Raw genomic sequence first — 24,365 nt, forward strand, 5'->3', positions numbered from 1 at the left:
TGATCTCTAAAAGAGAAATTCCTCTCTGATAACTGTTTAATGCAATGGAACTGCCACAGGGATTAAGTTAGCCTAGAGTTTTCTCACAGCAAGTTGTTCTCAGAAAGCAAGTTGTTCTTTCCCCTCTACTCATGTAGACACGGGTACGGAAGAATCCAGCTGGTTCATAGACAAAAAGGTGTGCCAGACCTAAAAGAAACCTACCACTAAGGGACTTAGTGAGATGACTTTTTTTAAACCCCAAAGAAATTCTGGCTTCAATCTGCTTCTCCCTGACTTTAATCCAGCTTTGTATGAACCAGAAAGAACATTCCAGATGTCCAGCTATGAGGGGTATCACTGTGAACGGGAGATCCTACCCCTGGGAAGACAAAGTAACACCTCGGAGACCTTCCTATCCTGTTAGATATAAAATAAGTTGTCCATCTTACTGACATTTGAGACTCATCTCTTACAAAGTTTGAGGAAACTAAACTAATCACCATTAGAAAACAAGGGTCAGTTAGTGATAATTAAGTAGCATGGGGATCTATTAAAAAAACTTCGGAAATCAATGTTTACACTATGTAGTTACAAATTAGCTGCAACGGGCATTGTTAAGGAACTGTTTTCATAAGACAAACACCGAATGTGTGCACATTAGAAGAGTTCTCCCATGATTAGAAATCACAGCACAACTCATTTTATCCCATCCCTAAATTAGAACCTTAACGCCTCATTTTATTAGCAGAAGGAAATTCTATTACATTCAAGCAACGTTAAGATAGAGAAATGCACTATTTTTTGCAGAGCTGCAAAAAAAACCAAACTGGTTAAAACAAAGCTACTCAATAACAGTTCAGTGCTTCAGTGATTTAACAACTTGAATGAATTAACATCTACGGAGTCACAAACATCTAGGAATTCTCCAGTGACAGTGGTTTTCAGGAAGGAAAGGCGTAGAAGAAGCAATGGCAGTGGGAGCGACAAGTGCTGGGACCTTAGGAGGAAGGGGAGCCCTCTGAACACACCGCTCTGTGCAGGAACACGCTGTTTGCTGTCGGTGAACTAGCAGGCAAGAGGTCCCACAGTCCACACTGTTAAGGATTGACCCCGAGCCAGAACCCTGAAGAGCTTCGCATTAATCACTGTCTGATCTCGAGCTATCGGTGCTGGTCTGCACAACGGCACCTCCTGGGAGAGCTTCTGAATATTACAGCTCCCCAGGCTTGAACATACATTCAGCTGCACTCACCTAATGGGCAATGCCAAATACATACAAGCTGTCTACTCCCTCATAAACAGTCCTGTCTCAGACATCCAGTGCCGCCTCCTGTGTCCTCTGGAAAACCCACAGCATGGTCAGTTAGCAGAAAGCCCACTATTTCTAGTTGTTTGCCTTTCTGGACTACAGCCACCCAAACCTGATCCATCTATCACCCGAGACCACCACCATGAAAGGCAGCAATTTACACCCTCCCGCTGCCCTCTGGAATTTGGGAAATGTGAATCTATTTCTCCACAGCACAGGGTGTCTGCAACGACCGCCTCACACGAGCATGAAGCCTCCACAGAGCACACCTTGTCTGTGATTGCTGTCTCTTGCTGTCACATAAACCATTTGTGAAACAGAGGCAGTCCCAAGCTACAAAACCCCACGAAGTTTTTTGCTCAACTTTCTGTTTACTTATCTCAACAAACCCACACAGATGAGATCAGTTTCTGCTAACACAGGTGTGACAACCCATTGCAACTGAGCAGTAATGAAAGTGCAACAGATGGATGGACACTGCCCCCTTTCTGGTGGTATTTTGACGTGGCTTTCCACCAGCGTGGTAGGTAAAGGCACTGGGACTAGCTGCCATAAACGTCAACTTGTACTAAACTGTGGTCCACTAATATATCTACATATTTATTTGCACACCCACACATATATGAAGTCCATTGTTAGCAGATACATAGTCCTGCTCCCTTATAATGCTATAATGTCTTCCAGTAAAGACTTCCCAGCGATATGAAAATGGCTGCAGAGGACTTTCACATCAAGCTGACATGAGATGACGTTACCTTCCTTCTGGAGGGTGAGAGTTTTCCACCAGCATACGCTCCTCCACCTACCCTCACCTGTATTTCTGACCACAGAGGGAGGCAGAGATGGCTCACATTGCCTTCAGGCTCTAAATGGCTTTCTGTGTCTTTAAGCTATTTTCCTGCAGCAGGATCAGTTTTCTTCATGCCTCAAAGAAGTGGTATCTAAATCGTTTTAAACTGAAACAGGGACAGAATAAGCTGTGCAAATCATTTTCTAGTAGAACCTTAATTACATCCTGCAGTGTCTCGTCCTCAGCAAACCACTAGCAATAAAAGTCTGCATTTCATTTGAGAACCGACAGGGCTGGGTTTTTTTGTTTTGTTTTCCCCAATTGACATATACATAATCTAGCCTGGGACTTTGTTCCACAGCATTTTTGTCAAAGGCACTTGAGAGTATGCCTGCAACTACTAAATCTTTCTCAGGTTCGCATTCAATTTGCAAGTTATACAACTCTAGCTAAAGAAAGAGACGTTCTGTTTGCAGGAAGGTGTTTGCCAGATCCCCACTGGCAATGGCAAAAAGTGATTTATGATCAGCTTTAGTTAACATGGCCTCTCAAACAGATCTTAAAAAGTCTTTACAGCCATGGCCTAACGCCAAGGCCTTTTCTATAGGAATATAGTCAATTTTAGTTTGTGTTGGTGCCATGCGATGCAACTGCAAAGGCAAATGGGTTCAATATTGAATGCATCCTTTTGATGAGGGGAAGGACCCAATACCTTCTGAATCTACCACATCTCCCCCCATGCCCCACCATTACAAACCTGTACCTTTTCCAGTTTGTTGTTCATTCAAGAATGATTTAATCCCTCATCCATCCCTTGTGCAAAAATAATAATAATAATAATAATGAAGTCCTAAATTCTTTCTACTCAAAGTAAGGTGGATTTCCTTGTTACCTTTTTAGGTGTACAAATAAAAAGGCTCAAATATATGCCTGACCCCACGTTTATAAGTGCACTTACACATACAGTTCACGCTAACCAGGTGCCTCCCTTCCTTTTGGGGGCTGCTGTAATCTGTTGCCATTGTGAAATATTCTTTATAATGCTGTCATCACTGTCACAAGCACAGGCACCCCCTGGCACATACAAATTCAAGGGGTGAAACCACTGCAGCTCTTGCATCTGCTCTCAAGCAAGAGCTGTAGTTGGTTTACTGTTCCCAGTGCATACACAAGCCCTTAGATTGACCCCAGGCTCGAGCTGCAGATGCCTTGCTTTTTCTTGGATCCTGCATCATTTCCATTCCTAAAGCCTGGCCTCTCTTCACAGACCCTTGGGCTAGCTGAGGGCTGAGTTAATGACTCCCTTTGCTGGCAGATTCAGACAGGGTTTCACCAAGACTGAACTCTGGGTTCTCCTGCACTTGTTTTGCCCAATGCAGTTCAGCAGCTCCACAGCCCCTGTAGAACTTTTGAATCCCAGTTTACGAGCCCAGCCTTTACTGGGTCTCACTCCAGTACTACATTTCTCATGCAGTATGCTCCAGTTGCTCTAACGCTTTCATAATTAGCCTCCTTTGCTTAAAATAATTGAATATTCAGTAGCAAACATCCCCAAGCCAGGTACTGCAGATGTGACCAGATTTCCTGAACCCTACCAGCCACAGAGTGGAGTGTTACAGGACACAGCGTAGAGCCAAAGGGAAAACAAGCTTCACGAGCAGCTCTCCAACAGAGAGCAGTCTTGACTCTCTTCTCACATAGCTTCTGCTATGTGGCTTCTTATGGGAACGGCTGAGCTCAGCCCCAGAGGCCCTAGTAATGCCAATCTCAACTTCTGAACCTCATCAGCCTCCCTCCTCCACTGAGCCCACATAACACTTGCGCCTGGCTAGTCCCACTGATGATCACAGGTAGAAGCTATAGGAAGAACCATACATTAGCTACTTCACATCTACTGGAAGCTTCATTTATAATGTCTGGGTATTTCCCCTTTAACTAGCACCACCTTTGCCATCTGCACATGAACCTCCTTTAGTTCTCCATACTTCTGGAGAACTTCAATGCAGGTAGGATGGCCAGCCTTCACTCGCGGTGTTGTCCTGGTCTTCTGAGCCCTTGCACTTAAGAAAACTTTGCTCACAGCAAAGTTGTTTTTATGGCACAGCATAAACTAGCGCATAGCACAGCCAGTTCCAGTCAGCTGCAGAAAGAATCTTGTAAAGGTACCTGACCCAGATGCTGGGGCTCAAACATCCTCTTAGAGCACACCATCTTGACAACACAGGAGGAGAGGGGAAGGTAGATTAAAAAGCTCACACTCTCAGAGCCATAAGAGGTGGTAGTGATGGAACTTGTCTCAACTAATGAGCTTTGGAAGCTGGTAACGCTCTGCCACCTCAAAAGCACTTTGACAGCAACTGGAATAGGACTGATAAAAACAACTCACCGTTTTTCAAGGAGTTTAGAAAATCTAGGACTTCCATTTAGCACAAAGGGATGAACTAAGAGAGAAAATCCTCCACCAACACCCCTGCACACACAGAGTAGCAAGTAGAAAAGCCAGACTCTAGCTTTGAGAGAAACTCAAGATCGAGAAAGAGTGTTTTCTTTAGCTCAGTCTCATAATCAGCTTAGAGAACCAAACTCTTTCCCAAGCACCCTTCTTCTAACCTATGTTGAATATGTAAAGCAAGGACACCAGACTTACAGCCAAGTGATTTTCCACTCCAGGCACATGGAACACGATGAAAGTAAATTTGTGGGTGTTTGTGCTTGATTTGGCAGGGAAAAAAAATGAGGGAGGGACTGTGATTGAGGGAAGGTATCAAAGATCAGAGCCAGATGCTCCTTCACAGAGCTCTGGATTTACAGGAAATTAAGAAGGTAGAGAAGGTGAGGCAAAAGGTGTGTTTGAAGTGAGAGTTGAGGGGTTCTGAAGCCTACAACCATCCAACGTGCTTGGGGGAAACTGCAGCACATGCCAAAACCACACCACAGTAGCCTGGGGTGCTTTCATTATACAAAGGCTGGGAGAGCAGAGACTGTAAATGTAGCTTCAAAAGGAGCTTCATCTTAAAGTCTTAGCTCTCAGGGCCTATTAAACATTTATGCTGACTACCACTCCTACTCTTTGCCTCGGAGAAAGCACCCGAAATAACCTTTGCTACAGAGCAAACTACAACAGTCCTACTGGCTGTGTAACAGACTAGCGGGGAGCTGTGAGAAACAACCAGAGTGTTGGAACAGCACACTGATGTCTCCATCAATGAGCCGGGGAAGAAGCAGGAAAATCAGGTCTGGAACTTGAGGGAGACAGAAAACGATGCTAGAAATAATGTCTGGATTAGTTTTTGTAGAAATGGCTAAAACTGAGTGAGACCATCGGAGGCAAATATACGTATTTCAGCATTTTTTGCTTTGTGCTACTTACTGAGGGTTCATACTTTTGGGCAAGTCTTAAGGCTAGCCTCCAATTTGGGATCTACAACTACTGTAGCTGTAGAAGGGCCAGTAGAGGAAAAGGAAGAAAGTAGATCCTATGCAGAAAGAAAAACAGAGGGACCTTAGCAGATAGCTGAAAGAATTAATTCCCTCATTTGCTCAAAAGCTCTTTGGCTGCACAGCACAAGTTTGGGATGAGACAGCCAGAAGTACCCAAGCTTTTCACTCTAAGAAGCTATTACTACCAATAGCAGATAATACAACATGCACTTATTCCCTTATACTTCACTCATACACTCACCCAGTTACCCAGCCAGAACAACACTTGGAGGACAACCCCAGCTGTACACTCAGAGGTTGTGCTGACACACAGGTGTCCATGCAGCTGTTCAGAAAGTCCCTCAAAGTCATTTATTTCAATGGACACACATACAAACCACTAGTCTTTGCCTGCAAATAGGGACCCCTGTCCTCTAGTCATGCAACCACCTGTTGATAATAGCATCTACTGGCCTTGCACAGATTTAGCCAATGCTTGGTGCCCAAGTTTATCAGCTCTTGCAGATCCAGCAGAACTACTAGTCTCCAGAATTCATTAGTCCTTGGGGAACCTTCAATATTCTTCCTCAGCACATGCTTTTTCTCTTGGGTCTGCTTTGTGGTAGCTACTTCTCCACCCAAATCTACAGTTACCTATATAACCATTTCAGTCTCACAAAAAAAAGGCCTTCATGCCCAGTTGGTGGCTTGTGTGGATAGTCACTCAGCCTTCACGCTATAGATACCAGCCTAATGTAAGTGCATCTTCTTATTAATGAGGGGCTACAGCACCTCCTCCTGGAATCAAAGAACACCAAAATAAAACTGGACCAGGAAGAATGAAGGTTTAGCATTCACATTTTGATAACACAGAGACAATGAAGATGGGACAGGCTTTCCCACATTCAACCTGGGAAGAAACATTAATCAAATGGCCTGGATTCATGTTAGGATAGCGTCTGCTTAGCCCAAAGCACTGTAACCTATATTAACTTGGCTGCTTATCAGCATGGTTATTATATCCAGCAGTGGATTAATGAGCCCATCTCCTGAAGGCTGGATAAATATGACTGAGCTGACCGAAACATTAAGTGGGAGGTGGTTCCAAAGACTGTATTCTTAGAAACCATTCTGAATAGAGCAGGTCCTACATGTGTCGTTGGTGGCACTCAGTCCTATTGTTTCCTTCTTTTCTTTTAGTCCACATTCCCGAAGCTGCAGAAAAGTTTACACAAACCAATCTCAAATATTATTCCTAAACAGTAACAACTGTGTCTTAATTATAAGCAATCAAATTGAATAAGGCAGTGGCAACAGCATGGGCTTTTTTTTTTCCCTCTTCCTCTTGGGTACTTCCCTGCAGCTCTTGTTGGCTCCTATAGGCATTCTACCATACAAAAAGGCAGCAACTGTTAGTCTTTGGCCAGAACAAGCCTAGAGGTACCGATAAGCATTAGCGAAGACAGCTGATAAAACCACCATCTCCAGATATACTCTGTGGTAAAACCCACCTCCACACTCTTCATCTGAGACTGTTTCCCCCTCCCCATCCGCCCCTGAAGTTGTAACAGGAGAAGGAGCCTCTTACTTACAGTCTGGATGGTGTTTGATGAATTTACATGTCCAGAAGTTCCAGAAAACCCTCAGATTGACTGAGGTCTGCTAGATACGCAACAGCTGCATAACACTCATGAGACTCCTGAGCTGCAAATGAGTAAAGCTAAGAGATTCGGGGAAAGTATCATAAATACACACAGCTCTTCCCTAGGCATTGATTATTTTTTCAGTAGATGGCTCTGTTTTACTCTAAGTAATGCAGTTGAAGTTCCTGCATTTGAGGAGAAACAGACAGCAGGATGGCTGCCATGCAATAGGCAGGTCTCACACTAGAGAAACCAGCGTCCTGACAACAGTCTCTCTGCCACATCAGCGCCCTTATTCCTGTGGGTTAAAGCTGCTGCCTGCAGCCATGACGTGACCCACGAGAGCCCCACAGAGGGTCACACGCATTGGAGGGCAGCCTCCAGTGCCAACCAGCACCTCCACCGCTGGTTTCAGGGGCAGCGGCCACCACTCCCCGCTAACCCTGGCCGTGCCTGGGGCAGAGAGGGCAGATTGCGCCCAGGCACCTCAACGTAGCCACCCCATGGCTCAACACCACGCCTGGCCCATGGGAACAACCCGCTCCCGGGACAACATGTCAGGGGGAGGCACAAAAGACCCTGCCCACCGGGTCCCGGCCACACGCAGCCCTCAGGGGCTCGGGGTGGTGGCGGTGGTGGGGGAGCAGCGCCGCCACAGAGCGCAGCCGGGCCGAGACACGGCAAAAACTACAACTCCCACAGCACCCAACGCCCGCCGCCATTTTGGGGGGGGGCTAGTGGTGGCCGCGGCCGCCATTTGTAGCCGGGGCGTCTCCGCCCCCCGGCGGCACGGCGGCGGCATGGGGCGGGTGGCGCTGCCCCTGTGGGCGCTGCTGGCACTCTGGGCGCTGCGGGCACCGGCACCGCGGGTGGCGGCGGGTGGCCCGGCAGGTGAGTGCTGCTGCAGGGGGGGCGGGCGGGCGGGCGGGCGGCCGCCCTGGGGTCGGGCTGGATGATGCTGGTCTCTGATGGCTGAGGAGATTGGCGTTCGGCCCTTCTCCGTGCCCCCATTTCCAGGTTCTGGAAAGAAAATGAAACACGAGGTGTCGGGGAGAGTCTGCCGCTTCCTTGTAGTCGGGTAGCAGAAAGCGGCTAACTCGGTTTAACAGCAGTGGTTGTCGGTTGTGAGTTTGGTTTTGCAGGCTGCCATCAGCCAGTCTCTGCCAAAAGGACCATGGCCACCTCTCTGGGGACTGTGTCACTGGGCTGCGTGGTCCTCAGCTGCTTCCCATCGTTTCGGGAGGCCTGGCTGGGTTTGCTGCCCAGTTCAGCAGTACTGAAGTGTGTCGTGGGGTCGTGTTGTGAAGCTGTTGCCAGCTGGACCAGAAGTCCTGCTCGGCTCCCGCTGGTCGCTCTGGTGGTTTAATGAATTAACTTTGACTTTTTCTTCCTGTGTGTTTCAGATGCCAAATGGAAAACAAGAACTGACCAAATTAACAAAGCTGTGGAAGTCTATAAGCCATGTGTAAAGGAGAATTGCAGCTGCCACCAAAGGTGAGACACTGGTTTCCTTGTTACTGGACAGGATTCGGGCCATGATTGGGAATACTTTTGGCACCACTGATGGATGAGAGTTAGCTATAGAATATTTGGGCTCTAAAGTGTCGTATCTGCAACCGTCATAGATCACAACGCTTGCAAAAAGGAGATTATTAATTGCATTGTGTGAAATAGGCCAGCCTCCATAGTTCCAGTAGAAGGCGTGTCCACCTGTAGATTGATCGCTGTCCTTGTTGTCTGCGATTGAACAACATAAACTGTGTCAGCATCTCATACATGAGTACACAATAATCCCATACACAGTTGGTGATATTTCTGTGTTAAAAATCCCCTTCTGCCTTCTCTCTCAGTGGGGCGCTCCTAACAAGTTTTTCTGATGGGCTTTTAAAAGTGGAAGAAATCAAATACATGCAAAATATTTTAAAATAGGTAGATTAAGAAGAATCATTACAGAAAGCATGTTCATTTGGTGTGATACTGTGTTGTACCTTGTGCACTGCCTGTGCCTGGACAACAGGGCTTCCAGGGGAGGAAGGGAGGGGAGAACTGGAAGAGCACTCTTTCTAGGGAGTTTAGTTCACTGCTTGTAAGAACTGGAGTAGCAGTGGATATTTAACTGCCTGACTTTCGCATGACCTAAGATGATCCAAGACAAGGTCATTCAGGAAGTATTCCTCTGTCTTTAGGATTAGGCTTCCAAATGCAGAAATGCAGATGTACCATTTTCAGACTCCTGTTTAAAAAATAGATGTGCTCATTCATTTTGGAGGTGAGATTGAGCACCAGACTGGCTTTTAATATCAGATGAGTCATACTGGGTCAACCATTTGTATACTGTTTGGAGTTTTTGATCTTCATTGCTTCTAGTTTGGTCTTCCAGTCTTTTTCCTCAGTTACAATTCAAACACAGCCTAAAGACATCTCCTAATCTTTAAACATACACTCCACCATCTCCTACCCGCCTTTGGGTATAACTTCCACACCTGCTTCAGAACATGATAATTGATAGTAACAGAAAGTTACAGTTGCTGTGATTCTCCAAACCTAGTTCTCATTACAGCAGCATTTCATTTAAGGGTTGTTTAAAGAGCAGTTTTATTCAGTAGTGACAGGCTTTACAAAAGAATCTGGAAAGATGATACAGCATGTATACACTGTGTAACTAAGAGGCTCTTTTCATTTTGATAGCTGATTTGGAGATATATAAGTGTGCAGCAGAACACTGAAAGCCAGTACTTTTTCCCAGATAACAGATTCTACTTGTGTCAGGTTTTCTGGTGGCCAAGAACTGAAAAGAACTTTCACTTTCAGTGACTGCTGAAAGGTAGCAATATAGGCTAGAATGACATGGATGTGCTATAAAACTCTCCAATTTTTTTCATGATCTCCAGCTCATTAGATTTGCATCCCTGTCACACAGCTTATCCTGTGATCAATCCATCTGTACTGGGACAATTCTTTATGTAGTTTACAATTTTGTATCTGATACAGAATAAGAGAATCATTGAGGTAGGAGGGGAACCTCTTGAGATCATCAAGTCCAACCTCCTTGTTCAAGCAGGGCCACCTAGAGCAAGTTGCCAGGACCATGTCCAGCCAGGATATGAATACCTCCAAAGATGTGAACCCCACAATCTCGCTGGGCAACATGTGCCAGGGTTTGATCACGCTCATGGGTTCGCCCGTTGTGTCTGTGCAGTGTTGTATGAAGCTAAGGCAATGATGCAATGTCTACCAAAACGTAGTGGAGAGGTCTTCATGGCTCTTACAGTCCAGCAGCAATTACTAACTGCTCCAAACAGTTAGATCTGGGGGCCATTAGAGTGAATTAATATAAACTGTATCCTCTATCTGTATTTTCTTGTGTAGGTTAGGGTTATATTTTCATACTGCATTCCTGGACCTCACTGGTGATGTGCAGCTGCAACAGAACAGACTTTGAATATGCTTGTTCTCCTGAACTAGCTTTCATTGTATACAGCATTACTGGGTGGTGGTGCTCCTCACAAGTGGACTCTTCTTTTCTATGTCCAAGTAGCATTTTTGTGAGGAATTCGGTCTTGGTTTGGCCCATCATTCTTGGAGATCTTCAAGCTTCAGAACTCTGGTTAAGTGAACCGAAGGCTTTATCCATAACCTGCCAGGGTGTGTAAGGTGTTTTCTGGGATAATGACTACCATTGACTGTGTTGATTTAGCCTGTGCTGGGTTTTCTGTTGAGGCAAACAGCATATAGATTGTCAAAGAGCAAAGCTTGGACCTTTGAGTCTCTGAGTAGTGTCTGTTTCAAGTGACTGAAATTGAATCCTCCGATACGCCACCTGTAGCAGAGCTGGAAGCTATATGGAACTTGTTAGAGCTAGAAGCCTCTCCTGTATGTTGCAGTAATTTATGTGCAGTATCCTCCCTGCTGTACTTAATTTTGGCTGATTGTTTTGTTTCAGTGTCTGGAAGCAGGACCTGGCTCCTTTTCGAGATGGCATTTCCAAGGAGATAATGTCAGATGTGGTGAGCCGCAAGCTTGGGACGCACTACCAAATCATTAAGAACAAGCTGTACCGTGAGCATGACTGCATGTTCCCTGCAAGGTAAGAGCCGTGCAGAAGATCCTGTGTCCCTAGCTGGGACACAGGAGTACTTCCAACCCTGCCACGTTGAAAGTCACTGAGCACAATGGTATTTAATTTCCTTACCAATTCCTTACCAGGGCAGGAGCCTAGAAAATTATGTATGAGCCTTAAATGTAAGCAGGAAGTGAGCATCATTGTTACACTTCAGCGTAGAAAGAGCTAGTTGATTCTGGGGTCCCAGAGAAAGCTGCAGACCAAGTCAGGTTTAAGAGGATGGGTTGCTTCACTAGTGTCTGTACTGCAGTGCGGCTTAGAGGCAGCTGTAGGCAGTCCCCAGCCTGCACCATGGCGTGTCTCAGGCTCACCATCTCTTCTGCTGCTGTGCAGAGAGGGAGGCCCGCAAGAGGCTCCGGGATTCTGCTTCTCCTTATGGTTCTTTGCCATATGTGTCATTTCTCCACAGATGCAGTGGAGTCGAGCATTTCCTTCGGGGGATCATCAACCGCCTCCCTGACATGGAAATGGTGATCAATGTGCGAGACTACCCCCAGGTCCCCAAGTGGATGAAACCCATTATCCCGGTCTTCTCCTTCAGTAAGGTGCGCACGCTTTTAAAAGTTGAGCATTTCTGGGAAATGTTTTTCCTCCTTTTTCTTGGTAACACATATTTTTGAGGATGGTTCCCCCTAGATTTCCTGTGTGTCAAAATTGCTTGCTCTTTTTCACTCTTTATGCTGCTTTTTGCTTCCAGTTTTCTGGCAGACAGACTTACAGATTTATTTAATGGAACGGTCTTTCCCCTCATTAGCTCCTCTTCCAGGTCAAAATGTGTACCTCTGCTACAGCAGAATGATGCACAGCTGGATGGGATATGTGCCAGCATCACTGTGATTTGCTACAATGCCTCCGTTAAAATCATAGACATAGCTTATCAGCATTGTTAAGGATTTTTCATCATCAGTCAGCTGTCATAGCTGATCTCAGTTAATATGAATATTTCAGTCCTTTTTTTTTTTGGCACCACAGATAAGTGTTTCTTATCTTCATTTCTGTAATAGTGCTGTCTCCTGTGAACTCTTTTCCTGTGGATTTCTTTTTCCATCTCCAAACATGCACATACACACAGAGGCAGACGAACACACAGACGTTTGCTCTCTGCTTCTCTATTTCCAGACTGGAGAGAACTCCTGTATTTTTTCCTGCCTTTCCATTGTTAAACCTGACTGTTGGACAATGTCTCACCATTTCCAATAAAATATCCTTACACCTCAGACTTCAGGAAATCTTTCTGTGCCTTAGTGTATGCTCAACATGCCCAAATTCTACAGCTTTGGCACCTAACCCTGATCATGACCCTGTCCTTGGCTGAAGCCCAGCAGACTGTAGGGCACAAATAGAAGCAATAAATCATTTGTTCTTGCTAGCTCAGGCTGTATTCTGATTCTGCTAAATTATAGTATCTTACCCTAAACTCAGGTCTTCAGCTCATGCAGTCTGAACTCTAATGTGATCCACCATTGCCTAGTCCCCAGCTGTCCTAAAACTATCTCTAGAATTTCAGTACAGAGTTGCAAGTGCTGTCATTCAAGAACTTTGTTCACTGCTAGATGTATTAGTAGAGGTTGCTGTCTTGCCCCTGAACCATAGCATGTCCTAAACTCTAGCCAGCAGAACCCAAATGAATGCAGACCAGGTTGCAGGAGTTTAATCTCTGCAGTCGTATTCATCACCCTGCCCCTGGATCCCTTGCAGGACTCTGCAAGAAACTTGAGTTTCCCAGTCACTGCTGTCCAATATCTGAACTGTAATCTCAGCCCTATCCTTAACTGAAACCCAGTGACCCAGGCACAGCGTTTATTTGAACAGACCGTGTTAGTCCCTGCCAGAATGAGGAGGGTCCAGGATGCTGGTCCATGGTGTTTGAAACATAAGGATTGCAGGATTGTCGTATTCTGCATCTTGGAAGGGTGGTGACTGGAGTTTTCATGGTTTGTTACCAATGCCTGCTTATAGCAAGGCTGGGAAGGAGCAGACTGTAGAAACACACGCTCATTTAAGTTGGAAGGCACCTCAGGAGGTGGTCCGGTCCAGCACCTCACTCATAGCAGAACCTACTAGATCGGGGTGCCAGGGGTTGCATCCTGCCCAGTTCTGAGCATTTCCAAGAAGAGGGTGTCCATGGCTCCCCTGGGCACATGCCCTAGCGTTTCACTTCCCTCAGAATGAAAACAGGTTTCCCAATATTTAATTGTTTTTTTTTTGTTTGTTTGTTTGTTTGTAATCAAAGTATATTGCCTCACATTCTTAGTGCACTTCTGAAAAGACTCTGCCTCTATCTTCTCTAAATTCTTCCACTAGGTTGCAGAAGACAGCATTTAGATTCCTGCAAGCCTTCCTGTGCATAAACAAACCCAGTTCTCATGTTTCTTTTCATATGTCTTGTGCACCAGCCTCCTAACTACTTTGGTGGACTTGGCTCTCCAGTATTTCCAGGTGTCAGACAGATGGATAAGTTGGATAGTAAGTTTATTACTAGTGCAGAGAAGTGGCCTATAGTCTGGTTTCACGAAAGAATTTAGTCTTAGGTACTGTTTTTCCCCCTGATTAACAGAGAATTTAAGCATCCAGGTAGGAATGAGGAATTGAAATTCTTACATGACTGGGATGTTTGGTACAGTGAATTGTCAGGTGATTTCTGAGAAGGCTGGAATGATATGAAGTACTGGAAACCTAAATGTCAAAGGGCCTAGAAGTGCCTCTGTCACAGAGGTGATAATGCCTATTAAGTTAAACGGTGTAGGGAGCTCAGGTCTTAAAATACTTACTAGTTAGCTATATCATGGACCTTCTTTGTTGCTTTCTAACATGGAAGTCCCATGTTATCATGTAGCAAGGCGTAGCCTTTTTGAAATCATTGAAACATTTTGGTTGGAAAGGACCTTCAGAAGTCAGCTGGTCCAGTGGCCCACTCAGAGCAGGTATGCCTGCTGAAATACACCAGCTTTCTTCTGTTGGGTTGTGTTCATGTGGCCCCTTGCAACCCCGAGGTGACCGTAAAGCTCTCATGGCTGCTTATGGAGGGAGCAGTGAGGGAGAAACCAGGCAGAATGCCGTGAAAGGACATCGCTGCTGGTGGGCTCAGTAAACTGAAGTAAATGCCACTCTTATATTATTCTCCTTTTTCTTAAGACATACGAATACAATGATATCATGTATCCTGCCTGGACGTTTTGGGAAGGAGGACCGGCTGTTTGGCCAATTTACCCGACAGGTTTAGGGCGCTGGGACCTCATGAGAGAGGACCTCAGAAGGTAATGTTTTGAAAATGAATATTTGGGGGGGAGGCTGAATGGAAAACAAAAATCACAGTGAAAGCCGTCTTATTACTGAGCAGGATTAGGGCAATGTTGAAGTCTTAAGACCATAGGTCTGTCGGCCGGTCATCTGTCCTGCTGCCTCATTAACTACATACAGCCTATCTGCTGTATAAGAATTCTCCATGGAAACCTTGGATGATGTAACTAAAAGTTATAATTAGCTTCCCTGTTTCCAACACTTTGGTAAGGAATGCAGAGGACAAAGTATGCGCATTGTACATGCTGTCAGGGCGAGATTACTATCATTTTCAGTGGAACAGGGTTTGTCAATAAAGCAGAAGTTATCTTTTGCCTGCAGACATCTCTCCTGACACATAGAAATATTTTTCTTTGTTTACACCTTCTTCTCCAGGAGCTGTGTTTTTTTTACTGCAGAGATGATCCAGGCTGTTTGTGTAAGCTTCTGAAAGGGTAAAGGAAAGCCTGCTTTAGGTCTGCTTTTACTTGAGTATTGTACAATAGAGGAATCTGGAATCATTCCCGCAAAGCAAGAATGATTACTGTGCTGAGAGTAAGACAGAATATGTTTCTGATTGGGAGTCTTTCTTTTCACAAGATCTTTGACTATTAGCAGAGTAAGGGGCTGTTTCCCCTGGAGAGTAACAAATAAAGTACGTAACAGTGAATGAACATAGAAACATAACAAGAAAACAAAACCGCAACACCTTGATGTCAAACAGCATGAGAATGTGAGGTTGAATGTTTCCTTCTTCAAAATCCTAAACCTAATGTACTATAATATAACACAGTGAAGGTTCAAAGTATTTGTTTATCCTTGCTTCACCACGGAACCCCACTTATGTCGCTGGGTTACAAGCAGATGCAAAGCTTAACCTGCACAGATCAGGTTGGAGATCAGGATGCACATGTCAAGCCAGGTGCAACAGAAACATACAACAAACAGCTCCCTAGAGGGAGGCAGGCGACTACATTGACAAAAATAAGGCGTGTGAACAGTTATTTTGAAGAGCTCACTTAAATTCAAAATGAAATTTATTTGGGGAAACGACGAGCCCCTGTGTTTTCAAAACATGGGGCTTTTTTATTTCTAAGTGGGAAATGACAATAGCTAAAAACTCTCTAGTCATTTTGCACTATCCGTAGTCAGTGAAGTAGAGAAAAATAAAGCAACAATGTAAAAAGTGGATTAAAATTTTAGGTTAATTTTAATACTCTTAAAGGCAAAGGTTTGGTAGGGGTGTGTGCGTGTAATTTATTGTTTTCACTGAAAAGTGTTCCGAAAAGTAGCCTATATCATGTGGTCTTGACCACAGTATTCACAGGAAAACAGGTTTCATTGGACCTGGCAGTGAGTTTTTTTCTGCTATAGTGAAGAAAATGATTTCCATCAAAAATGAAGAAATATAAAATGAGATCATGCTGTGAAAACTGATGAGATTACTGTTTCATGGTTTTATTAAATCATTTATTGCCACGTATAAACAATATTTCAGATCTGCAGAAAAATGGCCATGGATGAAAAAAATCTCTAAAGGATATTTCCGGGGTTCCAGGTGAGCATATCTTCCTGAGCAAGTGTAACCTAGAATATCTTCTTTAAAAGTAAGGAAAGTGAGGCATCTTGTACAGCTATATTTCACCACCATAGGAGTTACAGTTTGCAACTAGTTTATTATAGTAAGCTTAATACTAAAACAGAGGTCATGATGGATTTGCTGCTTTATTTCTTAATGAGTAAAAGTTTCTTAGAACCAGCTTCTTTTGTTCTGTGAAAGGAACTGCAGGTGCATAATGTAAATCTAAAGATTTGATACTGATGAGCATGCCTCTTGCCAACGTGAATACTTTATTCTCTGTGCAAGTGCTTATCAGTGAATCAACAAGTATTCTTCTGTTACTTACCTGAGTGATGGGGGTTAAGAGGATAGATTATTTTTCTCCCCAGTGACAGTTTGAACCATATTAACCCCTGCTCCTCTCTGTTCCTTCAACATCATTGAGTTTCAGGGATGGACTTGACATCCTGCTATTAATAGGTAGTTTCAGGAGATGATGAGGAGTGAGCCTCAGGGATGTCATAACCTTGGTTATCAGTAGGGGTCAGAGGGATCAGATCTGAAGATGCTTACCATCTCTTAGCTCTCTCTGACTTAGGGAGTTGAAGTATTTGGCACCCATCAGTTTACGGCCTAAAGGAAACAGCATCTCTGCTGATATGTCCTGGGAATTGCTTAAATAATACTATTAAACATTTACTATTTTTTCATAAGTGAAACAAAGAAATGTGGCCTCAGATCATTTTTCTTCAGCTAATATACCCTTGGATAGATATATACTGTATCGTAGGCACTCAGTAATGTTTTCTGGGGACACACTGAGGTCAGTTCTATAAAGAGGCAGGGGCTCGAGTCCTGTAGTTGGGTAGCTGTGTCGGGTGAGATGGTTTGGCAATGACTGATGTCATTTCTTTTGCAGAACAAGCCCTGAGAGAGATCCCCTCATTCTGCTGTCCCGAGAAGACCCAGAACTTGTTGATGCTGAGTACACTAAAAATCAGGCTTGGAAATCTGAGAAGGTGCGTGGGTGTTGCCTGTCTTCTGAGCACGAGGGCCAGAAAGGGTAGCATTGCAAGATGGCTTTGATGATTGAGATGCATCTTGTTGGAGAGCTGTGAGTGGTGTAGTGTGGGGGAGGCTTGCAATTCTGTTGAGGGTAGAGTTCTCTGGTGGATGAAAGGAAGGAGTCTCTAGAGCCTGCCAGGGCCACCTTTTTTTTTTTTTTCTTCCCATCTATGCTTTTTGTTGAAGAAAGCCAGCACAGATAAGAAAATGAACCTATGCCAATCCCTTCCTCTTCCACTACTGAAAAATTAGCCAACTTCCCCTTCTAGCCCCAAGCTGCTTACATGTTGCTGTCAGTCTTTCTAAACCTTTTTCTGTCATCTCCATCTCTTTGTCTTGCTGCTGATAACGTTGTGATAATTGTTGCTGGTAACTTTTTTGCTCCATATTAGTGCACAGTCCAGCTCTCTCCAGACAGTCTTGGCTAATCCAGTTACACTTGGCTTCACAGAGTCCATTGTCCCAAGCTGTTTTCAGCTCTGTAGCTGCCAACTAAACATTATCATTTAATGTGTTTGCACTGGCATTTGCTTACAGGCAATGTGTAATTTACTGAACCTTTTTTTTCTTGTTTGAAGAGCTCCAAATTCTTCATTATACTTCTAAAAGCCCACCAGGGAAGGTTTTCTCAGAAGTGAGATGGAGAGTTTTGAGGCTTCAGATTTATTTGTAACTGAGAAGGAAAATGAGTTTGAAATAACCATATAAAACTTACCGATTTTTAAAAAAATTCTCTTTACTTTAAGGACACCTTAGGGAAGCCTCCTGCAAAGGAAATTCCACTGGTTGATCACTGCAAATACAAGTAAGAATTTTGAAAAGTAAAGCTGTTCAAGGGCTATGGGTTATTTCTTTCCTTGCATGGTGTATTGTCTCATTTTATTTTAAGATCTAATTCCAGCAACCAGCTCCATGCAGACAGGGAGGTTTGTGAACAGACATACAGCAGCTGAAACTTTGGGAGCTTACTGCGGCCTGCGTCAGTGTCAGCTTTCCCCTGTCATGTCAGGAGAAATAAAGTGCTCTGAGGAAAGTAAAGATCTTAAATCACTAATTAATATATAGATGGAAAATACATTTATTTTTATGTGTGTGGTTTTTTTGTTTCTTTTTTTTTTGATCAGAAAGACTTTCTATAAATTTTTCTTTATGTTCCTGTGTCAAGCTGTGAGTTCAAAATTGTTTCATTTTGGTGCTACAGTGATAGCATTATTGTCTTCGAGGACATAAGGAAGGAAGGAATCATGTCTTCCTATGCATATTGGTGCAAGGGTTGCTGTTGAATGTATATAGTAAAAGAGAAAACCTGAAATATGACTGAGCAGATATAGTGCTGATTCGTACTTTGTATGTTGCTTGGGAGAATGTGGTTTTGATTTACAAAGGATTTTATTTTTTAACTACTTTCGGGAGGCTTTGTTGGTGTAATATTCTTGTGGCTTTCTCTGTAGAAATACAGATTTGGCTTGCATGTACTTGTATGTCTGATGTTTTGATTTTTCTTTTGCTTTAAAAGTTTGCATTTAGTTACAATTCCACCAGCTAGAATCTGCTGTTACAAGAGCTCAGTCACTTGGCTGAAGCTGTGTTTTTGTGCAAATGTGATTGACTTGTCTCATTTTATATTTCACTGGACTGTTGCCCAGATTTCTCCCTTCTGTTACACATAGACTTCCCCAAACTCCTGATGCCTCCTCAGCCCCTCCATGCAGTATGGGCCAAGACATTCTCTCACACTTTTGTCATAGCCCCATTTAGGAATAATCATCAATAGTTGTTGTCAGCAGCGGCATATGGGCTCCGTGGAGTCTTTTATGGACGACTGTCCCCTACAGTGGTCCTGTGGTGTATTATTGACTTCAGACTGTCATTGGAGAATCGCAGGTGCAGAAAGAGGGGCTGTAATCAGACTGCCTAACCTAGAAGCCGCACCTCCATCTGTCCATAGGCTGTGAGAGGCAGGGTCTGGTAGGGTCAACAGGAATTTCTCACTGTTTCCTTCAGTGCTGTACTGAAGTGTATACGGAAGTCTGAGAGCAGCCTTTAGTGACTTGGCTGAGGTCACAGGGAATGGGAGCCATGGCTTGAACTTGACAGAGGTATTTCCTTGGTCCTTGTTGTTCAGTTACTAATACAGTGTGCTCCTCATCCCTGCCTCGAGCTCCTATGTAATACAAGGAATGCAAAATAATTTCAGATTTACTTCCTTTCACTTACTGCTGAACCAAGTTTAGCCATAGTCCCCATCTCACCCAAAATAGCTGTGTTAAAGGGAGAAGTCCCTTCCCCCAGCCCAAAATGTTTGACTTCAAAGATTAGTTCCATGTACTGAGGGGTTTTACCCACAGGAAAAACAGCTTTCCATATAATTGGAGAAACGTGGGTTTGAAAAAGCAAGAAAGCAAACCAACAAACATGCCTCTGAGATACAGTTTGCTAAGAGAAATCTGTCCCCCTCCCCCAGTCAAGCCCATTTTACTAACTTGGCAGAAAATACTGAAAACAGAATTGTTGATTCTTTGTTATCTGCAAAGTCCATCTGTTTTGTGCTAGCCTGTTTAACCTCCTAGGGGTACATTCCCGAGTTAATATGAAACAATTAGATTCAGATTAAAGCAGGATCCCAGAAGACAAAAAGGCTGAATAGATAATGTCAAAGAAGAACAATGAATGAAAAAGCTCGTTGCAAGACAACAGAATTGGGAAAAGTCTCTTCATGGGAACAGAGTCTCTGAAGCAGCATAGAGTCCCAGGAGCAGCATCCAGGTTGTGGCCTTCCGTGCCTTTCTGGCAGTGGTCTGTGAGGCAAGCCTTCGTTGGTTTGTCATAAGCAGGTGTCTTTGTTGGAGATAAAGCCTCACGTGCTAAGTTTTGACAGGCACTGGAAACTCTCCTAGCACCTCCATAACTTCAGCTCACCTGCGCAACGAGGAGCTTCAAATAAACGTCCTCCCTCTGTTTTAGTGAGAAGTGCTTAGCTCAGCGTGAGGGAGACCCCTACCCCCTCACACGTTACCTGTGAGAGAAGGTTCATCACTATTCAGAGTCCAGTTTCTTACTGCCTTTCTCCATAAAATAACAGGGGTAATCAGCTCCTCTCTTTTCTTGTTTTACAGGTATCTGTTTAATTTCCGGGGAGTGGCTGCAAGTTTCCGGTTGAAACACCTCTTCTTGTGTGGTTCGCTCGTCTTTCACGTTGGAGAAGAGTGGTTGGAGTTCTTCTACCCTCAGCTGAAGCCTTGGGTCCACTATGTCCCAGTCAGATCAGACCTCTCTGATGTCAGGTGTGAGACCCTAAGAGTGCTCAGTGGGGCATTGCATGCCATGGGAAAACACTGCTACAATTTATTTGGTTTGTATTACACTAGGAAGAGCCTCCACTGCTAGGCATCAGTCAAATGCTCTTGTAGGTCATGTTTTTTCTCTTTATTACCACACCCAGAGAATCTTTTGCTTGTATTACTTACACAATACAGTTTCACTGGGGTATGTAGGTCTTCGCGGCCTCACTGAAATCAGCAGGCACTACATACTTAAATATCTTTGCAAGTGGCCACTGCAACACAGATAAGGGGAAGAGGACCATATTACTGGGCTAAAAATGTGTCAGCTCCTGGATTTCAAGCATGCTGTCCAGGGCTTACATGGAACAACTGGCAGTGACAGGTTTCTTCTGTGCACTGAAATGAGGAGCACCAATCCCTTGCTCAGCTCTGAATCTTTAATTTCATCCTCCACAATATATTAGCTAAGTTTAACAATAGTTCTCCACTGAACTAGTTGTTTCATAGCGTTTTTTTGTTGTTGTTACTTTAGGGAGCTGTTGCAGTTTGTAAAGGAAAATGATAACATAGCACAAGAAATTGCAGAGAGGTAAGTTGTGTGTCCTTTCTGTCTGTGAAGCACTCTTATCTAAAACATTTTCTGAGGCAGCTTTTGAAGGGGTTACCTGTCAAAGACAGCCTAGTATTAATACGGTAAAGTATATTTTTCTTCTGCAATAACAGCAGGAGGGTTGGAGAACTTAAAACAAGCAAGGGGAACTGGATAACAAGATTATATGTTTAGGTCTTTGGTTCAGTTGTGACCCATATCAGGAACCCCACTGAAAGCCGTCAGAAGTTCAGAGCTTTCATCTCGGTGTGAAGCAAGTTGACCCCTGGGAACTGTGTCTGCGTTATAACTATTATATACCCAGGCTGGCAGGGACTGGCTTCTGAAGCAGCATGCATCACTGTTGCTCAGGCTGTATCTGATACGTGAAATCTGATATTTATTATCCCAGATAACAAATACCATCTTGAGGATAACAAAAGCACTGCAAGTGTCAGAGCTATGAGACTGAATGAAAGTTGTGAAATTGAAATAGACGGTACAGAGCAATGCATGTTGTTTCTCATTTGAAAAAAACCGAGGAGTGAAAGTTGATATACATATAAAACAGAACCAAAGACTCTTGCAGGAACTGGAAATTGGTTCTGACTGTGCCTTGTGTGTCTCTAGGGGACGCCAATTCATCACTGAACACTTGCAGATGGAGGATGTCTCTTGCTACTGGGAGCATCTGTTGTCAGAATATTCCCAAGCCTTGACTTACAAAGTGAAAAGGAGGAAGAACTACAGTGAGATCACTTCTGAATGGCTGAAAACAGAACTGTAGAGACTTCTCCGTTTTCCTCTTCAGCTCAAACTGATCTCTCTGGAAATCTGAACATCGGTGTATCTTCTTTCTCGTTCTCAGATTTGTTATCCTTTGTACTAAAACTACAGAGAACAGCAACAGGCTAACTTTAAAATTGTTCCCATGCAGCCATGCAGTGGGACCCAGTTCTACTGTCGCCGTAAGAACATTAAGTAGAATGTTGGATTATGGCTATTTAGTGGCGTTGTTACGCTCGTGCCTGGAAGAGCATAGTTAGCATTTGGGACTTTGTTACTACCTGTCTAAGAATGATCCTAAATCCCATTCAGTCAATGAGAAGCCTTTATGTTAAATTTACTGGACCTTTTGGTAGTATCCGCTACACTCAACTGGGAGATGCACATCTATTTTTGGCAGTGGTCAGTGTTTTCTCATCTGTGTGATGACACTTGGGATATTAGGAGTTCTCTGACAGAAGCAGGTACTGGGATTTGGGGTAGCCTTTTTAGATAGCTTAGAGCTTACTTTTCTGATGTTTATGTCAGGTTTTTAAAGAGGTTGATGGCAAGGCTTTGATGGGCTGTTAAGAGGACAAATTATCCTTGCACAGATAAATTACCTACCTCATAGGAGAACGTCTGGTGATGATAATGTTACCACAGTACTTAGTCTGAGTAGCAGACAGCCAAGCAGCTGAGATAAGCAGTGTTTGTCCTCTGTTGAGGGGGCAATGAGGTGGATGCATGGCCGTGCAAAACTGAGCCCCTGTTAGCAAGCTCTCACCGGTCCGCTGGCCAGACATCCTGGGACCCTTAAGAACCTAGAGAAAGTATACACAGAGGTAGATTCAGCTCTTAGTTTTTTGTTTTGTTTTTGTTTTTTCCCCAGATGTTCACAGATTCTCTGCTCCTTCTGCAGATCCTTCTCCCCTTCTGCAATCTTACTGTTGTTTTTCTTTTATTGTTTTAAAGGGGGTAACACCTCTGTTCACTTCATCATTCTCTTTTCTTTCACCCAACTGTTATGTTCCTTTTCTGATCTTCCTCAGTCTGGTTGAGGGAATGTCTTCAATCACATAGTGGCAGCTACTCGTTATATTATTCATTTTAAGTTCAAGTCATAGGTTTCTCAGGCTAACTGTATTTATGCCAAGTACAGGCTGCTCAGCGCATAAGGAGTGCAGTTTCAAAAATGCTCTGTTGTCCCTGAACTGAGAGGCCTGGTAGGAAGCGCACATTCTCTGGCATCTAGACAGGCTTAGTTTCTCCTACTTACTGTTTGCTCAGTAATGTCAAAGCCTTGCATTAAAACAAGTTTTCTAGTGGTGAAGAGCTAGACCGCTGCTTCCTAGCCTGTCTGGTCCCTTCCACTGTGAGCTGCTTGCCCTTATGCTTTGGGATCACTGCTCCTGTGCTGCAGCTTGTCTGTATCAGCAGGGTCAGAGCGGCCACTGTCCCTGACATGTCCTTTGGATGTCAGTGGTCATCTGTCAGTTGAGCACAGTCCTTGGCACACCTGGCATATGGGTGCCCAAGTCTTCAGAAGCTGAAGCAAACTGCTCCCACTGGCCTGAGCCAACAGTAGAAACAGCGTGGCATCCCAGGTGAGCTCCCTTGCTTATGACAGGGCCCCACTCATGTCTTGGGAAACAGCACAGTAATAGAAGGGATGATTATAGCTCATACTTTTGTCTGTAGTCAGTTTGGATGAGAGAACACGCTACCAAGAACAATAATGCTGAGTACATACACAACACGTATGCATTCGGAGGCCTCAGCAGCACTGCCAACCCCTGGTACAGGGAAATAACTGCCAGAGCTATTAGTCAAGCACCAGCTGCTGGAGCAGCTCACCACTTATGTGACCACTGGCTGGGTTCTCCCAGCGAGCAAAGAAAATAAATTAGAGTATTAAAATGGCTTGGTTTCTGAGGAAAAGAGTTGTATAAGAGTGGAAGGGGTTTTCTGGTTTTGTATTCTTAGCCAATGAAGAGACAGCAGCCTGAGAAACTGAAACAACAATGTATACTTTTTTTAAACCATTTTTAATGATGTGCTTTTGGATTAAAATAAACAAAAATGAAGTCTTGTTGGATGCATCATTTCTTAATCAGAACTGTAAGAAAAGGTCTGGATAGCCCCCAGCTGTTTCACTGGAGAAGGTGAACCGTGTCTTTCTGTTTTTTTCCTCTTCGACAGTAATATGTAGGGTGTCTCGGTGGAATCTTACTTCTGTCCAAGTCACCACTGCAAGTCTTGGGTGATGTTGATTGAAAACTTTGTCTGGTCGACAGCTCGCACGGACTGGTCACTTCTCAGTGTGCTTCTTTTTTTGCTTTACTAGAACAGCCGTGACTAATTGATCCCTCTGTCTCCAGTCTTTGTAAACAGGATAAGGCCTGAAGTGGCAGGCAGGTCACTTCTAGAGGTGATGGGACCTCCATCAGGACTAGGATTTAGGTAAAGGATGGGGTGGGATGTGGAAGATGTTCTGAGAGTATAGTACTTGTATTGCAGTAGTGCTGGAGACCAACGCTCCTGAGTTACAAATA

The 24,365-nt window shown here is 44.1% G+C and overlaps 1 protein-coding gene across 1 annotated transcript; it reads left to right on the top strand.

The window, feature by feature from the left end:
- Positions 1 to 7,898: 7,898 nt before the first annotated feature.
- On the top strand, positions 7,899 to 23,893 carry POGLUT1 (protein O-glucosyltransferase 1). The gene is made up of 11 exons (XM_035540562.2): positions 7,899 to 8,035; positions 8,548 to 8,638; positions 11,088 to 11,231; positions 11,677 to 11,812; positions 14,403 to 14,524; positions 16,045 to 16,104; positions 17,027 to 17,126; positions 17,919 to 17,977; positions 20,289 to 20,456; positions 20,989 to 21,045; positions 21,676 to 23,893. Exons 1-11 carry the CDS (start codon positions 7,945 to 7,947, stop codon positions 21,830 to 21,832), a joined length of 1,185 nt encoding a protein of 394 aa, XP_035396455.1. The 5' UTR covers positions 7,899 to 7,944; the 3' UTR covers positions 21,833 to 23,893.
- The last annotated feature ends 472 nt before the right edge of the window (positions 23,894 to 24,365 follow it).

Source organism: Cygnus atratus, chromosome 1 (genome assembly GCF_013377495.2).
Source record: "Cygnus atratus isolate AKBS03 ecotype Queensland, Australia chromosome 1, CAtr_DNAZoo_HiC_assembly, whole genome shotgun sequence".
NCBI lineage: Eukaryota > Metazoa > Chordata > Aves > Anseriformes > Anatidae > Cygnus > Cygnus atratus.

Bases quoted from the DNA above. Each gene is read 5' to 3' on its own strand.
- POGLUT1 (XM_035540562.2), top strand. From the start codon at position 7,945: ATGGGGCGGGTGGCGCTGCCCCTGTGGGCGCTGCTGGCACTCTGGGCG. The intron at 16,105-17,026 runs GTGAGCATATCT...TTTCTTTTGCAG, and splicing joins GGATATTTCCGGGGTTCCAG to AACAAGCCCTGAGAGAGATC. The intron at 17,978-20,288 runs GTAAGAATTTTG...CTTGTTTTACAG, and splicing joins GTTGATCACTGCAAATACAA to GTATCTGTTTAATTTCCGGG.